The sequence below is a fragment of the Phocoena phocoena genome, chromosome 3 (assembly GCF_963924675.1).
Source record: "Phocoena phocoena chromosome 3, mPhoPho1.1, whole genome shotgun sequence".
In the NCBI taxonomy this organism is placed as follows: Eukaryota; Metazoa; Chordata; class Mammalia; order Artiodactyla; family Phocoenidae; genus Phocoena; species Phocoena phocoena.
This window is the reverse complement of record NC_089221.1, coordinates 161,393,575-161,410,395: the sequence shown is the minus strand read 5'-3', so window position 1 is coordinate 161,410,395 and position 16,821 is coordinate 161,393,575. Positions and strand designations below refer to the sequence as shown.

General features: G+C 53.1%; 2 protein-coding genes across 2 annotated transcripts; one reads left to right on the top strand and one right to left on the bottom strand.

The window, feature by feature from the left end:
- The first annotated feature begins 2,596 nt into the window (after positions 1–2,596).
- On the top strand, positions 2,597–4,181 carry INSL3 (insulin like 3). Its single transcript, XM_065874343.1, has 2 exons — positions 2,597–2,803; positions 3,626–4,181. Exons 1-2 carry the CDS (start codon positions 2,614–2,616, stop codon positions 3,835–3,837), a joined length of 402 nt encoding a protein of 133 aa, XP_065730415.1. The 5' UTR covers positions 2,597–2,613; the 3' UTR covers positions 3,838–4,181.
- A 3,559-nt stretch (positions 4,182–7,740) lies between these two features.
- On the bottom strand, positions 7,741–10,545 carry B3GNT3 (UDP-GlcNAc:betaGal beta-1,3-N-acetylglucosaminyltransferase 3). The gene is given in 6 exon segments (XM_065875125.1): positions 7,741–7,924; positions 7,926–7,992; positions 7,995–8,242; positions 8,244–8,278; positions 9,978–10,469; positions 10,471–10,545. Coding segments are annotated over 6 exon segments (1,101 nt in total).
- Between the last annotated feature and the right edge of the window lie 6,276 nt (positions 10,546–16,821).

Here is a 16,821-nt window from a genome sequence, read left to right as displayed (position 1 = left end):
TTTCAGTCTGGACTAGAGGATCACACAACTGATGACAATGGAGCCTAACAGGAGTTTTTCAGCGGGTGAAGGAAGGAAAGGCATTCTTGGCAGAGGGAACAGCATGGTGAAAGGAGGAGGCTCAGAGTACAGAGGTTAAGAGCGCAGGTGTTGGAGCCCATGGTTCTGCCACTTATTTGCTGTGTGATGGTGGGAGAGTTGCTTCCTCTCTCTGGGCCTCAGTTCCATCCTCTGTATAATGGGCAATAGTGTTGGCCCTTTGGCTATACAGAATCAACTTCTGGAGGCTTGTGAGAAGGCATCTTGTGCAGGTTAAGCTTACCCCACCACTCCTTCACACCAGTCTGCAAGGTTTTACTGCCACTTTTTGCCTCCCTGGAAAACTCTTATTCATCTCTCAGAACCCCAGCTATCACCTCCTTGCAGCATTCCCTAGCGAACGTTCTCCCACCACTCCCAGTCAGCCCTGTACTTCTGACCCTAGGGCTGGGGTGGTGTCTGCGTCTAGCTCCGTCTCTTCTGACGTGGAGGCTCCTTGGGGGCTGGGCTGGGCACAGAGGGGACTCTGGGAGTGTTTGTTGAATGAATAAAGAAGTTCAGTGAAAAGGATGGTTTGTTGCTGGACTTGGGCAATGGGGATCCTTGGGGGGGTGTGAGCCGGGGAGGAATATGCTTAGGGCTGGGGGATAGAGACCCCTGGGGGCCACAACGGGAGCCTCAGGGCAGGCTGGGGGAGGAGGGACAGGAGGATGGGGCCCTTGAGGACAGAAGCCCTCCCCCCAGCCCCAGCTGCTGGCCTTCGCATTGTCCTGTGGAGCTGATTACAGGCTCTTGGTGGGTGGAGGGAACAGGCTGCTCTAGTGGGGGCCAGAGAGCAAGGCCTGGTTGGGAGGGTTAGGCTATGGGGAGGGGTCCAACATTAGTGGGGGCCAAACCAGTCCCTCGTTTGCTCAGCACTGCTGGAAAGATTTGGAGAGTGACAAAGACAGAGAGAGAAAGGCCAAGAGAGACTCAAGAGAGAGACAGAGGGAGCAGGGGAGAGACAGAGACAGAGATCTCTGTGCCTGCTGTCGTAGCCTGCTTTGGTGAAAAGGGGGAGGAGCTGCAAGGCAGGGTCTTCAGCTCAGGGTCTCACCCGCATTGGGTTGAGTAACCTCCCTCTCTGCCAGTTTCCCTCCTTGGTAAAACTGGCATCCAGACTGGCACCTGGTAGAGGCCCTCCATCCCCTGCCCAACCCAAGGAGACCCTGCTGTGGGAGAGGCAGAACCGACCAAGACTCGCAGCCCCAGGGCCCATCCTCTTGTGACCTTGGGCAAGTGTGGGGGTCCCCTCTCTGAGCCTCAGTTTCCTTATTTGTCCACTAATAAGGACAACAAGGTTCTGAATGGCCCTGGTCTCAGTTGGCTGGATGCCCACTGCCACCATCCCATGGAATTATTATATCTCAGTTTATCTATTTCTCCTCTTTAAAATGGTTAAAAAATAAAGACTCCTCAACCAGTGGTCCCCCTGGGAGAGATACGCCCAAGGCCCTGGCCCAGGGAGAGAGACCATGGCTGTTTTGTATGGATCTCGGCCTATCAACAATCAATGTTGGGCTTCCCTGGTGGTGCAGTGGTTAAGAATCCACCTGCCAATGCAGGGGACACGGGTTCGAGCCCTGGTCCGGGAAGATCCCACATGCCGCGGAGCAACTAAGCCTGAGCGCCACAGCTACAGAGCCTGCCTTCTATAGCCCGCGAGTCACAACTACTGAGTCCATGCGCCACAACTACTGAAGCCTGCGCGCCTAGAGCCCGTGTTCCGCAACAAGAGAAGCCACTGCAATGAGAAGCCCGCGCACCGCAATGAAGAGAAAGCTGCCGCTCACCGCAACTAGAGAAAGCCCGCGCGCAGCAACGGAGACCCAATGCAGCCAAAAAATAAAATTAAAAAAATTAATTAATTAATTAATTAAAAAGAAATCAATGTTGTGGCTGGACCGGCCCTTGAGTTCTTATTATGACTGAAACATGCCATTCAGCAGCAACCATCAGGAAACTTTGAGAAAATAAAGGTTTATTACTTATAAATTACACAGCACACCTGGAAATTACACAGCACTCCCGGGGCCACAGAGCAAGGTCCTGGGTAGAGAGAGCAGTGTGGGTCTGGGGTCCTGCTTTCGTTGGGGTCAAGGGTGGGAGCCTAAGAGTTCGTGGGCTCACTCTTTATTGGTGAATTTAACATAGGTTGGAATTTAAAGCATAAGAAGAGAAAACAAAACAAGCAACCAAGTGGCCCGAGTGGACAGTGACTGAAATCAGCTGACATGTGTAAAACAAAGGTGCCTCAGCGGGAGGAGGTGGCCTGGCCCTTTACCTAGTCACATTTATTGGGGAGCCATCTATGCAGCCAATGCCTCCGCACTCAAAGACTGTCAGGCACTCATATATCATAAAAAAAAGGAAACCTAACTATCAGGGGTTCCAGTATGCTTGCCCTGACCCTGCCCTTGACCTTCTCCCTGGACCATCCTGCAGGAACGCTCTTTCCCCCTCCAAGGCTCCCAGCTGGGGCGGGCCAGCGCCTATAAGGGGGATCCCCGCTGGGGCCCGGTGCCTCCCGCAGCCATGGACCCCCGTCGGCTCACCTGGGCGCTGGTGCTGCTGGGCCCGGCCTTGGCGCTCGCTCTAGGCCCTGCCCCCGCCCAGGAAGCACCCGAGAAGCTGTGCGGCCACCACTTCGTGCGCGCGCTGGTGCGGCTGTGCGGGGGCCCGCGCTGGTCCCCCGAGGATGGGCGACCTGTGGCTGGCGGCGACCGTGAGTAGGGGCGGGCGAGGACTGTGCTGTGAGGTCTCTGGGGCCGGGCGTGGGGCAGGTGCATGCAGACGGGTTTGCATGCATGTTCTGGGGTCCACCTGCCGGCTGCGCGGGTGTGTGCAAGTCCACGGGGGATGCGCCCCCTGCCAGGAGCGGGAATCAGTGCGCGGCGAGCCACGCGAGCGAGTCTTAACAAGTGCGTAGCCAGATCAGATCCTGTCTTTATTTACAATGTCCATATTTTGATCTTCAGGAATTTCTGCATTCCTTTTAATTTTAAAATATTCCGTGACAATATGTTTGATCTTGGTTGTTGAGGTTTTTTGGCGACCCCTTAAAATCGCGGGCTCCAGGCCCGAGCCTGGCTCTCTTCACCCTAGTCCCGGCCCTGGTGCAGGGAGTATCAAACAGCTTTGTGTACAACGTCTGTCACATGCGTGTGTGTCCTGTGTGTGTGACACGGGTACAGATGGGTGTGCAGAGGTGCGCAGGGAAGTGGGAGGGGCTATGAGGGTGTGCGCCTGCGTCTGTGTGTACATGTATACGTCGTATGTCACCCCTTCTGTCATCTGCTCTGTGAAGTGTCTGTGCCTTCTTACCATAGGTGACACGTGGGAGTGTGCATAGCTGGGGACTTAAGTGTGGTGTGGGTCGAGACTGCACACGTCCGGATGGGGGATTCAATCTGTGCCTGGTATACACTGGGCACTCAATAAATGCTTACTTTCTGTTTCTGTGCATGATGAGTGGAGGCTGTGTGTGCAATGTGAGTGGGGTCCTCTGGGGTCCCCCCCTCTATGCTGAATTCCTCCCTGTCCCCAGGTGAGCTGCTACAGTGGCTGGAAGGACAACATCTCCTCCATGGGCTGATGGCTAGTGAGGACCCCGTGCTGGTACTCGCCCCACAGGCCCTGCCCCAGGCCTCTCGCCATCACCACCACCGCCGCCACCGGGCAGCTGCCACCAACCCTGTCCGTCACTGCTGCCTCAGTGGCTGCACCCGGCAAGACCTACTGACCCTCTGTCCCCACTGAACCCTCCTGCGGTGTGGCCTTGGGGGAGCCCGAGACCCACAGGGGTCCGGTCTGGTGAACTCCTAATGCCACATAGTGCCATGAAGCCCCATGTCTGGGGGGACTTTGTTGATTACCTCCTAGGACAAGGCGCTCACCACCTCACCGAGGCCACCTGTCCTCTGGGGGGCCAACTGAAGAAAACACCAGATCCCAAACCTGGCTTGGAGGATCCTTGGTTTCGTGGAGATGCCAGACACCTGTTCTCATATGTTCTCACCTCAGAGGAGCCCCAGTTACTCCGCTCCCTGCATTTGACACCCCTCTTGCTGTCTTATCAATAGTAAATAAATAAGATGCCTGCAGAATCTGAAGAAACTTTTTGCATTTTCTCAAGAAAAAGGCAGAAGCCTGGGTCAGCCTTTGTGTGGAATTGTCCTCTGGCAGCCGTGGACCCACCAACACTTCCAGGAACTTAATAACAATTGGAGAATCATCACAATAAAAAGTGGGGAAACTGAGGCCAAGGGAGCTGGCTGTTTGCCAAGGTCACACAGGGAGGGAATGGTCAAGTTTAGGATTCGAATCCAGGTCTCTGTCATGGCTCATGGGGGGCCTTAACCTCACTGAACGTCCAACACAACACATGAATGTCTGAATGAGTCACAGTGGATTTTTTTTGGCGGCGCCATGGGGCTTGTGGAACCGCAGTTCCCTGACCGGGGATTGAACCCGTGCCACCTGCAATGGAAGCGTGGAGTCCTAACCACTGGACTGCCAGGGAATTTCCCTCACAGTGGATATTTAGTGATCCAACTCTCACCATTCTTTTCACTTGCATCCTCCTTTCATCCTGAGATAGGAATTGTATGATTTGACCCTCTTGAAAAAAATGCTCGGGCATTTGACTATGTGATCTGTTCACATGTGTATTAGTTTCCTAAGGCTGCTGGAACAGCCACAGACTGGGTGGGTTAAAACAGTAGAAACTTATTCCCTCCCGGTTTTAGAGGTCAGAAGTCAGAAATCAAGGTGTTGGCAGGGTTGATTCTTTTTGAAGGGCTCTGAGGAAGATTCTGTCCCCCTGCCTCTCTCATCTCTGGGGGGCTACTGGCAATTCTTGGCTTGTAGGTGTGTCACTCCAAGCTCTGCCCCCATTTTCACATCGTCTTCTTTTCCATGTCTTTCTGTGTGTTCATTTCTGTCTCTTCTAAAAGCACTCTCATTGGATTCAGAGCCTACCCTAATCCAGGATGATCTTATCTTGATCCTTACCTTAATTACATCTGCAAAGACTCTATTTCCAAATAAGGCCATATTCTGAGGGGCCAGGTGGATGGGAACTTTTGTGAGACACTATTCAATCCGGTGCAGCAGGGGAGTAGCACTCTTTCCCAAGGGCAATGGGGAGACACAGAAGGTGTTGGAGCAGGGGCAGGATGAGATCACATCTACCTGGTAAAAACCCCTGCAGCCCCTGCCTCATCCAGGCCTGCCTCCTCTGGCTTGGAGGCTGCCTCAGCCTCCACCTTCCAACAGTCTCCATGGCAGCTGCAGGGCTTCTTAAAACTTAAAAATCAATCATGTCGGGACTTCCCTGGTGGCGCAGTGGTTAAGAATCCGCCTTCCAATGCAGGGGACATGGGTTTGAGCCCTGGTCCGGGAAGATCCCACATGGGAGCAACAAAGCCAGTGCACCACACCTACTGAGCTCGCGTGCCACAACTACTGAAGCCCGTGTGCCTAGAGCCCATGCTCTGCAGCAAGAGAAGCCACCGCTATGAGAAGCCCGCGCACCACAACCAAGAGTAGCCCCCGCTCACCGCAACTAGAGAAAGCCCGCGTGCAGCAACGAAGACTCAACGCAGCCATAAATAAATAAATAAATAAAATTAATCATGTCATTTCCTTGCTCCAAAGATGCCGTAACCCTCAAAACAATACCCTCTCTCCTCACCCAAACCCACAAGGCCCCATGCGACTAGTCCCTGTGATCTCCTGTCCCCTCTCCCTCCATCTCCTCCTTACCCACCTCCAGTCACAGCTTCCTGGCTGCAATTTAAATGCTCTCAGATCGGCTCACCTCAGGGCCTTTGCATATGCTATATCATCTGCCTGGAACATCCTCCTCCCAATTCTCCCCAAGGCCATAACCTCCTCTTTCAGGCCCCATCTCTGCAGTCCCAACCCTGACTTCCTTCCTGGCTAGCGCCCGTCCCCATCACTGTGTGTCCAATTACCTCATTTTAATTCTCCTCAAAGTTCTTACCACTTCTGGTAACTTCCTGTTTCACTGTTCACAGGTTTGTGTCCTCACTGTAAGGTGGGTCTGTGCCCACTGACCTTTCCCATGGGGCTGGGAGGAGGAGTACGGGGCAAGGTGTGTAGCACGGGGCAAGGTGTGTAGCACACAGTAGGTGCACAATAAACACTTAAAGAGGGGACACAAGGAGTGGGACAGAGGACAGTAGAGCTGTAGTCCCAGTGAGAGGAGGTGAGCCCGGGGAAGAGAGGGGAGGCTGTGTGGTCGTGGGGCGGGATTCAGAAGGAGCCTTGCCAGAAGCAGGTGGGTCCAGCACCCCATGCAGCTAGGAGCGGTATCACCGCTGTGCCTCTCTCTCCGGAGCCTGCCATCAAGCTGGCAGTGAGAATCAGTCTGCGGGGGGGAATGTAGGCTGAGGGCAATAGGGAGCCATGGAGGGTGTGTGGGGGGGGCAGGGGAGGGTGATGTGAGATCTGCCTGAGAGAAGCTTCCATAGCCTCTACTTCATCCTTGCCCTGTTTTACTGGTGTATATTTTCTTCTGGAAGTGAGATTTTAAGGATGAATGTAGACTGATCTGAGTTAAAACTTGTAAATCACTTTAAAAAAAACAAAAAAAAAAGACCTTTAAGTCTTTGCAAAACATTTTATTCCCTGAGGACCTGGTCTCCAGTCCTCACTCTGCTGTGTGAAGCCCCCTTTGCCACTGCCCCAATCCCTGTGAAGCCTGTCTCAGACACCTGTCCGAGGGTGGCAGGGCTGGGGGGGGGGGTCACCAGTTCACTTGGATCTCCCCAGTCTGAGAGACACACAGGGGCGGGGGCCAGTCCTGGGTCCCGAGAACTTAGGGTTTCCCAAGGACCTGAATATCCCCCTTCTCTGGGCACTAAGGTGTGTGTGCTGGCCTTGGGCCCAGGGAAGACCCCTCTTGCCCCAATACTCTCTCCTGTATTGTCGGGGAGCACCAGTGTGGGGCTGGGTCCTGTCAGGGACTCCAGAAACTCTGAGCTCCCATAGCCTGAGACAGATAGCTCCCTCCCTCCTCTGCCCAATGTTTCCACCATTAGAGCACTTGAAGCCACAAGCAGGGAGGGGGCGGTCCCATTCCCAGACTCTCTGGCCCCTCCCACCGTCTGAGGGGTCCAAGATCCAGGGAGGGGTGGAGAAGAGAAACCCTCTCTTCCCAGCTGAAAAATCCTTCTTGCTTCAGCTGCGTGTGGACCCAGGTGTCCTCAATTGGCCTTGAACTATTGCAGGGATTCACCCACTGTTGCAGGTTCACAACCAAGGAGAGCCTGGTCACTGCTTAGGCTTTAGCCCATGATCAAGGTCAGGGCTAGGAAGTGGGACATGGAAAAGGGATAGATGCAGCAGCAGCAGCTGCGGCCCTAGCAGAAGTGCTTCTGCCATTAGCTGACATGGAAAGAGATGGTCCTTCCAGCTGAGAGTCTAGGGAGGATGATGGAACACGGTCTAGGCAGTACTAGGTGAGTTTTGAAGGATGTGTAGGAATTCACCAGCCAGACTCATCCAACCTCCCTGGTACTCTCCTAGGTCCTTCCCACTTAGGAGGACAAAGGTCTCAGCTTCCGGGGAGGAAGCTGCTGCCCTTTCTATGGGGATGGAGACAGTAGCCTCGAGGCTGGGGGCCCTGACTCCACCTCAGTAGATCTGTGTCCGCTTGTCACAGGTGAGGTTGGGCTGGTTCAGCACGTCCCACATGAGCAGCATCTCGTAGGGCAGGAAGCGGTGCACCAGCGGCAGCTCTCGGTAGAAGCAGGGGTCGAAGGAGGAGAGGCAGCTGGAGGGGGCCTGAACACCGGCCGTGAGGATACCACTGTGTGAGGCCCTCCTGCTTCTGGCACATGCCCAGGAAGACATCATCAATGGGGAAGAGGTCCAGGGCGGGGGTGTGTGGCACAGGGCGGTAGCTATGAAGCAGGACAGTAGGAAGCCACCACCCCCACAGTAGGGCAGGTAGCGTTCCTCCTCTGTCACCACCTTTGGCACATAGTACTTGCTCCAGGGAAGGCAGACGGGGCACACACTGCGGGTCAACTGCCCCACAGAGAGGTGGTGGTCAGGGTTGTCACCCTGAAGGTAGGTGACCACGTTGTCTGGGTGGGCAAAGACGTCATCATCCCAGTTGAGCATAAAACTGGCATGTGCACCGTGTCTTCTGCCACTGTAGGAAGAGCACCTGCAGAGGGGGGTGGACAGGGCACACGGGCTTGATGCCTGGGGCCATCAGCTTTGGGTCCCTGTCGGCCACCCCAGCCCAGTGAGGCCAGGCAAGGATGTGTTTTCCAGTCAGGCTATTCTGGGTTAAAGGACTCACTCTGTGGTCCTTTGCAACCAACTGCCCCTCTCTGTGCCTCAGTTTCCAACTTTCCAGACAGGACACATCATGGGACTTGCCTCCAGCAGTGTTGGGGATCTACAGAGATGATGCTCCATAAAGCACCAAGAAGTGCTTGAAAATTGTCACATTTACATTTATTGCTATTCCTTCTGACTCTGCCTTGCCAAGCACTACCATTAAATAATTACTTGTATGACTGTTATATAACATCTACCTCCCCCACCAGACTCTGGGGTCCCCCTGGGTGGGAGCTGTGTCTCTCCTATGTGCCATCTCCTCAGCACCCATTATGGGGTCAATACTTTGTAGGCACTGGATTCATGTTTGTCAAGTTGATGTTTATCACATGCTTTTGTGCTCTGCGTTAAGAATGTGGCATGTGGGCTTCCCTGGTGGCACCGTGGTTGAGAGTCCGCCTGCCGATGCAGGGGACACGGGTTCGCGCCCCGGTCCGGGAAGATCCCACATGCCACAGAGCGGCTGGGCCCGTGAGACATGGCCGCTGAGCCTGCGCGTCCGGAGCCTGTGCTCCGCAACGGGAGAGGCCACCACAGTGAGAGGCGTATGGCAAAAAAACCCCAAAACAAAACCAAAAAAAACAAAGAACGTGGCATGTTAAGAGGTTCTGGGCCCTCTACCCACCTCGGCTTCAGTTACCTCCATAACTTTGGCTGCATGCCAGGCAGTGTACTCAGTGCCTGCTCTACCTTGAATCCTTAATACAGTTTTAAGAGGCAGGTGTGGTCTTCAATCCCATTTACAGATGAGGAAATAGAGGCTCTCCAGAGAAAGTGCCTTGAGCAAGGTCATACAACAGAGAAGGTCTGTTGTTCAAAGTCTTGAACCCAGATCTGTCTGTACTTACTATGAGCAGGAACCTGCACTGGGCCCCTTTCAACTTGTGTCTCTACTCAGCTTACTCCATCCCCGCCCTCCACATCCTGGGTAGGTCCTTGGAGCCTTCAATTCCTCCTCTGAGCGTGCGCAAGTTTCTGTCTCCCTCTCATGGTTTCTTTTCCATCAGAAAGGTCTTTGTTGAGTATCTTCCACACAGACCTGGGTCTCATGGGGAGACAGAACCAGAAAAAAGAAATAAGATGTGTTCTGTCCAGCTCTCCCCATGCACCACTGCCAATGTTATCTGAGCACCTGGCACTGGTCCAGGTGCCTTATGAATATCATCTCATGTAATCCTCACAGCAGCCCTCAGAGGTGGGTGAGTTCAATTAATATCCCGTTTCCCTGATGAGCAAACTGAGGCACAGAGAGGTGAATGATCATGGCAAGCAGCAGATAAGCAACAGAGTCTGGACCTGAGCCCAGGTCATCGAGGCTTGGAAAGCCAGGCTTGTAAGTCCTTTCTCCCTGCCTCCCTTGGACAAAGAAGACTTCGGATCTCCATGAGGACAGGGGCGAGGTTGGGGCGAGGTTGATGGGAGTTTCTGGTCCCCAGAGCTCCTCAGAGGAGGTGGTAGCAACTTTGGACAGGAAGAAGAGGTGGCCCCAATCACGTGACACCCTCCCTCCCCCAGCCCACCTGTTTGAGCGTGAGGCTGAAGAATGAGTCGTAGAAATCCCACTGCAGGATGTCACCGTGCATCCGCGCCTCCGTGGCCTACAGCCGGTTGAGCTTGCGCGTCTCCAGCGGGTTGGGGTCCGTGCCCACGCGGAAGAGGCAGCGCAGCTGGACACCGTGCACCTGGCGCTCACGGCCCCACCTGAGCCGCACCAGCTCCCGGTGCTCGTAATTGCCGGGCGAGGACTTGATCACCAGCAGCAGAAAGACTGGCTGCACGCACTTGTCAGGCGGCTCGTCCTGGAGCAGCACGACATCGCGGCAGTGTTTGTACGGCAGGAAGTTGCGGATGTGCTGCGGCTGCCTGGCGAAGTCCGGCAGGGCGGCCGTGGAGGAGTTGGCCAGGCAGGGGGCGGGCGGTGGGCGGGAGGGTGGCAAGGGCCAGACCAGAGCCACGGGGGTGCCCGGTGGCTCCTTCAGGCCTGGGCAGGTGGGTGGTGACCTGCAGATTGAAGAGAAGGAGGAGGGTGAAGGTGCCCAGAGCCACAGCCAGGCCCAACTCTGTCCGCAGGTGCCGAGAACACCTCATTCTGGTCCGCCTGAGTTTGGGATTGGTCCGAAGAGACCCCTGGGCAGCTCCTGCAGACAATAACACTCACTGAAGATGCCTGAAGATGCCAGATGGGCCAAGCACTTTTCCAGAGCTACCTGTGGACCTCAACACCTGGTTGCAGCCCTACGGTTGCTCAAGTTGGAAGAATACTGAAATTCACCCCCAGAGATTCCCCCGGCTCCCACCTCCTCCAGTACCCCATGTTGGCTCTGACTGTTGCCCAGGTCCTACCGGGGATCAGTAGTTACAGAGAAAACAGGCATGGAAATGCCAAGGTGAGCCTCCCAGATTCAGTGTGCCCAGAATCCCACCCCCCCCATCCAAGTGGGTCCTCTTTATATCCCTCTCTCAGAGATGGCCCAGGAGCCTCCCCGAGAGAGGCAGAGAACTCCCTTTTTAGCAGTTGAGAGCTGCTGGGATCCTTCCTGCTTCCCTTTTCACTTGCTCCTCCAGGAAGCTCTGAGCTTCTGGGATTCTGATATAACCGTCACTCATTCTTCTTGACTATTTTTAATGGTCCTGTGAGCTGAGCATGGGCCCTGGCTCTTCACAGAACCCTCAGGCCCAGCATGTCTCAAACAAAGCTATCTTCCTTGGCAAACTCCTCTTCCTCCTTTAAAACCCATCTCAAATGATCCATTCTCTGGGTAGTCCTCTTGGACCTCTCAGGAAGAGTCCTGGTCTCCTATTTAGCCCTGTCTCCCTCTCTGGCTAAGTCACTGAAACAGGAGGGAAGGGGGCAGGGCACAACCTTTGAAAGAATGACATAGCCCACAGACATGACATAAACTGACTAGAACCCGATGGATCCAGGATGGCAGACAAGTCAACTTCCACTAGACCTTGAGCCTCAGTATACACTCACTGTTAACACATCAGCAAGCTAAATGACACTATAGGCACCATGACAGTTCCAAGACCTACCATAAGGATCAAAAAGTGGGCAGTGGCCCAATTCTTGGAAATCCCCGCCCTTTCCTCTAATAGCTGAATACTCCTCCCACTCATTAGCCTATAAAATTACCCACCCCTATAAAAACTGATAACCCCATACCCTGGTGCCTTTCTCACCCGATATGGTGTGTGATCTCAGCAGGAAGACTGTGGGTTTTGGCCGGGTTCGAGTCCAAGTGTCAGTCTGGGTTTAGGCTGGGTTCGAGTCCCAATCTGAGGTGTACGGTTTCATCATGATCTCTAACTTTTTCGTCCCAAGACTGGGGCCTTCTTGAGGGTCCTGGCATTGCCCAGCATGAGGCAAACACATGGGGGAAGCAGAGAGTTTCTGAATGAATGCATTTATGAATAAAAGTAAATTCATTGAGTTTCTCTCTGGCACACTTTTTTTGGGCGGGGGTGGGGTGTGAAGTAGAAAAGAAGAGCTTTATTGCTTTGCCAGGGAAAAGGGGGAAGCAGCAGGCTCGTACCCCTCAAAACTGTGTGTCCCAACCCAGGAGGATTTGGCAATGGTTCAAGGGCAGGCTTGCTGATAAGGATTAGGGTGTATGCAGGGCCTGCGCTCCTTTGATCTGGTCTCAGGTGGTCTTTTCTGGAGTGAAGAATGCTAACATTTTCCATTTGTTGGGGGTTTTAGTTCTGGTCTCAGGATTTAACAAAGCTCAGGTTCTTGATGTCTCGTCACAAAGAATTCAGTGAGAGACAAAGTGATAGGTAAGAAGTGGATTTATTTAGAGAGAAACACGCTCGACAGAGTGTGGGCCAGCTCAGAAGGTGAGAGCAGCCTGGCACACTCTTAATTTATCCATCAATCCCCCACCCCAACCCCGCCTGAAGATTTCCTTTCCCATGTGTAGGCAGAGCCTTTGGTCTCCTGTCCAGATCCCTTTCCCAGGCTTCCCTGGACTCCCTCAATGTCATTTCGTCTGGAAAGGTGGTATCTGTGCTGTGTTCCAGCCCTAAATTTGAAGATCTATCTTCCAGCGCAGCATGAAAATGCCAGATTAGACCCAAGGCAGAACTTACCAATTCAGTAAACACTTATTGTCTCACCTCAGAGAGGTGCCCTCTGGAGTCCAACTCCTGGGTTTAAATCCCAACTCCATCACTCCCTGGCTGTGTGCCCTCCACACCTAGGGTCTCAGTTTCCTCAGTTATAAAGGGGGCATCTGAGCAACTCACTAGGTTGTGCAGGTGTGAAGGGAGTTCCCGGCACCTGGTACCTAGCGGGTATTCAACAAGTATTTGTTGAATGAATATGTGAACCCCAGCACTTACCTCAGATTGCCTCAGGATGTCTGTGCTCGTCTGGGGTCTCCTCGCTCTCCCCTCTGGCACCTGAAACACTGTGGGGTAGTCAGTGGATTCTGGTAGGCCCCTCGAGCTCCAAGCAAACCCACCCAGCAATTGCCTGGGAGCAAGAAGAGAGTAGTTTCCCATTTTATCTAGAGCCACAAATGGGTGCTGGTGCTGGGAACAGAGGCTCCTTCCCTGATCCATGAGGCCATTTCCGCAACGTGCCCATCACTGTCTCTGCACACTGCCTGGCCAAGACCTCTCCAGCCAGGTGTCTCCCCGAAATGGGGCTCAGATCCCACTCCACAGGTTCTGCTGTGTGACCTTGGGAAAGAAGCGTGACCTCTCTGAGCTTCAAAGTAAAATGGGAATTAACCCTATGTAAAAGTGTGGTTGGGATTTTAACCTCAAACGTGCTGAGCACGGTCCTGCCTCAGGACCTTTGCACAGGTTGTTTCCTCTGCCTGATTCTCCAGATTTCTATACAACTCCCTCCTCCCCCTCCTCCTTGTCTTTGCTCAAATGTCCCCTTCTCAGGAACACCTCCTCAGGAAGGACACACCATCTCACTGGCAGCCCTGATCCCCCACCCTAGCCTACTTTTTCTTTCTTCCACGGCACTTTTCACCTCCTAAAATAAAAACTTAAAAAATGGGGCTTCCCTGGTGGCGCAGTGGTTAGGAACCCACCTGCCCGTGCAGGGGACACGGGTTCGAGCCTTGGTCTGGGGAGATCCCACATGCCGCGGAACAACTAAGCCCGTGCGCCACAACCACTGAGCCTGCGCTCTAGAGCCCACGAGCCACAACTACTGAGCCTGTGTGCCACAACTACTGAAGCCCGCACGCCTAGAGCCCGTGCTCCACAATAAGAGAAGCCACCGCAGTGAGAAGCCGGCACACCGCAGCAAAGAGTAGCCCCTGCTCGCCGCAACTAGAGAAAGCCCGCGTGCAGCAACGAAGACTCAACGCAGCCAAAAATAAATAAATTTAAAAAACCTTAAAAAATGTACTGCTTCTCATCTATCTTCCCCACCAGAATACAGGCTCCATGCAATAAGTCTTATTCATCATTTTATCCCCAGCCCCTAGAACTGTGCTTGGTGCGTAGTAGGCGCTCAGTAAACGTGTGTTGAATGAATGAATGAACAAACGAATGCTGGCATGCCACAGCATCTGAAAAAATATTGACTCTTGGGACTTCCCTGGAGGTCCGGTGGTTAGGACTTCGTGCTTCCATTGCAGGGGGCACGGGTTCGATCCCTGGTCAGGGAACTAAGATCCTGGAAGTCGCGGCCAAAATATATATATATATTGACTCTCTGAGTGAATTTATACATTCATTCATTCGAGCCAATATTTACTGTGCTTCTCCTGTGTGCCAGGCACCTCCCGGGAGCGGGGACACAGTGGTGAACAGGCACGGGATACCTCAATGTCTCTGCCACTCTGGGACCCACATGCTTGAGGGGGAACAAACACTAAATAAAAACCTCGGTGAAGAGATACAAGGGGATGAATGCCACGGGAGGAAATGGGGTTGGGTGGCGGGCGTGGATTTTGAGATCTGGATGACATTTAAGCTGGGATGTGAATGGCACAGAGGAGCCATCATGGCTGAGGTTGTGAGGGAAAGATCCCCAGGGAGGGAACAGCAGGTGCAAAGACCCTGAGGTGGGAATGAGCTGGTGGAGTCCGAGCAGCTGGGGACCCTGTCTGCGGGTGGCACAGAGCCTGTCTTGTTTCCATGGCGTCCCTGGGTTAGCTGCCAGCCTCAGCAGGTGGTTCACCATCTGGAGGGTTTTTGGAGACCCAAAAAGGCAAATCATAATCTTGAGAGGAGACTGTGAACTGAAAAATGATGCAAGAACGAACAGAATCCTAGAAGGACATTTTCCTGAGCTGAAGAGGGGCCCGAGTCCAGAGTGGACCACAAGAAAGGAGCGTTCCCAGGTGAACCTGGCAGATCCCTGAGCTCCGAGGACAGGAAAAAACTCAAGAGCTGCAGTAGAAAGCCCAAGTCACCAAAAATAAGACCAGAGATGTCACAACATTCTCTTCGGTGACACTGGTGGCCAGAGACTCACAGATGCTGGAAGACAAGGGTGTGCCTGGGACCCTAACTTCTGGCTAAGAGACACCCTCATTCAGAATCCCATGAAAATTTAGAGGGTGATTCACCCCCTACCCCATCTGCAGTTTAGAGTCTAAATCAGTTTTCAATCAGGGGTTATTCTGCTCCCACGGGATACTTACTGGGCAATGTCTAGAGACATTTCTGGTTATCATGATTGGGGCAGGGTGGAGATACGGGACTGCTAATGGCATCGAGCAGGTGGAGGCCAGAGATGCTGCTTAAATTAACATCCTATAGGGCACAGGACGGCCCCATGACAGAAGATGATCCAGCATTTTCAAGATTGAGAAATCCTGGTCTAAACGAACACAGAAACCAGAACAGAGAACTCAAAAGGAGGAAGGATCCAAAGAGGAGAATGAGGGACTGAACAAAGAAGCTTGATATAGGTTTAGTTAAGTTCATTAGATGGAGTATTTATTACTATTTAAACAGAAAATCAAACCTAAATGGCCAAGGATCTATTGGCTGGGAATGTGTTTAGTGCCAAACAAGAGCTCCAAAACAAAGAAAGATACCTCAACAAATAGGAATATTTACAACTCAGCCAAACCTGGACATTGGGGAGGGGGAAGGTGTGAGAAGAGGTAAAATGATTAAATGGCTCATATCACTGGGATCAGGGTATCTGGGTGAAATAGAAGCTCTTGGGGGTGGCCATTTGGTTTTAATTAAATCCATTAACGCCAGTTCTTTTCCTTGCATTTTCTTTCTTGTTTATTTGTAAGATCCCTTTGCATATGAAACACTTAATCTTTGTTGGCTACCTGCATTCCCAACTTTTTCTTGCGGGGTCTCTGGTTTCTTTAAATGGAGGGATCTTACAGCGACTTCACCCTCCCGACCCCCATAAGGCTCCTGACTGGGGTCTGAGAGCTCAAGTTGGGGGTGGAGGGGCTGGAGGCTCACGTCCCCTTCCCCTTACACTAGACCTCTATTAATGCATCCCAGATCCCCTTCCCTTTTCCAGCCACCAAGGCTACCTCCACCCCTAACTCATGGCCCCGTAGAACTTCAAGCAGCAAATGTTTCCAAACTCGCAACATCCCACATCCAGACTGGCATAAAAAAGAAACTCCAGGCCCCGCTTTCAGCCAGGTTAAAAGTGCTGCGGATTTACTGGTCCAGGATACCTTGCTGGGTGTCTCAGTGGGCTGTATCCCAGGTAGTCCCCAGCCTCTCCTTACAGGCCTTACTTTCTAAATGGGCTGGGACCTCACACCTACCGTGGGAAAAGCTGGGACTTACGGGCTCCACTTAACCAAGGACGGGAAGCCTCTTGGTATTACTTCCTCCTAAGCGACTGTGCGGCAGCTCTGGGGACTTTGCTGGTGGGGGCTGTATGGCTGGTGAGAAGTTCCCCTCAGGTCTGCTTTCGATTCCCTGACCCCACACAAGACTCTCCTGTCTACCCTCTCCAGTTCTGGAAGGACTGGGCTTCTGGAAGCCCAAATAGCTACTCACTCTGAAGTTTGTGGGGTCTGAATAACTCTGGGGGAATCCCCACCCCCATTTCATAGCTGGAGAAGTGAAGCTCAGAGAGTCGTCCCAAGGTGGCCCAGTGGGTGACTCACATTGCCACAGAAATCCACATTATCTCCAAGTCCTTCAGCTCTGAGAAGGGTCTCAGTGGCTCTTATCTCAAAATACATATATGAAAACTATTCATTCGTTCAACAAATAGGTTCTGGAGGAATTGAGAAGCCTCATCCCTGGGCCTGGCCCCCCAGAAGCCCTCAATCTGGGGGAGACAAGTCCAGACACCTGTGGGATCAGGGCTGGGCCAGAAGAATGGATCAGGATATTGAAGCTGAGGTTTTGAAGGATGCATATGAGTTCACCAAGGGGAGTTCAGGCAGCAAATGC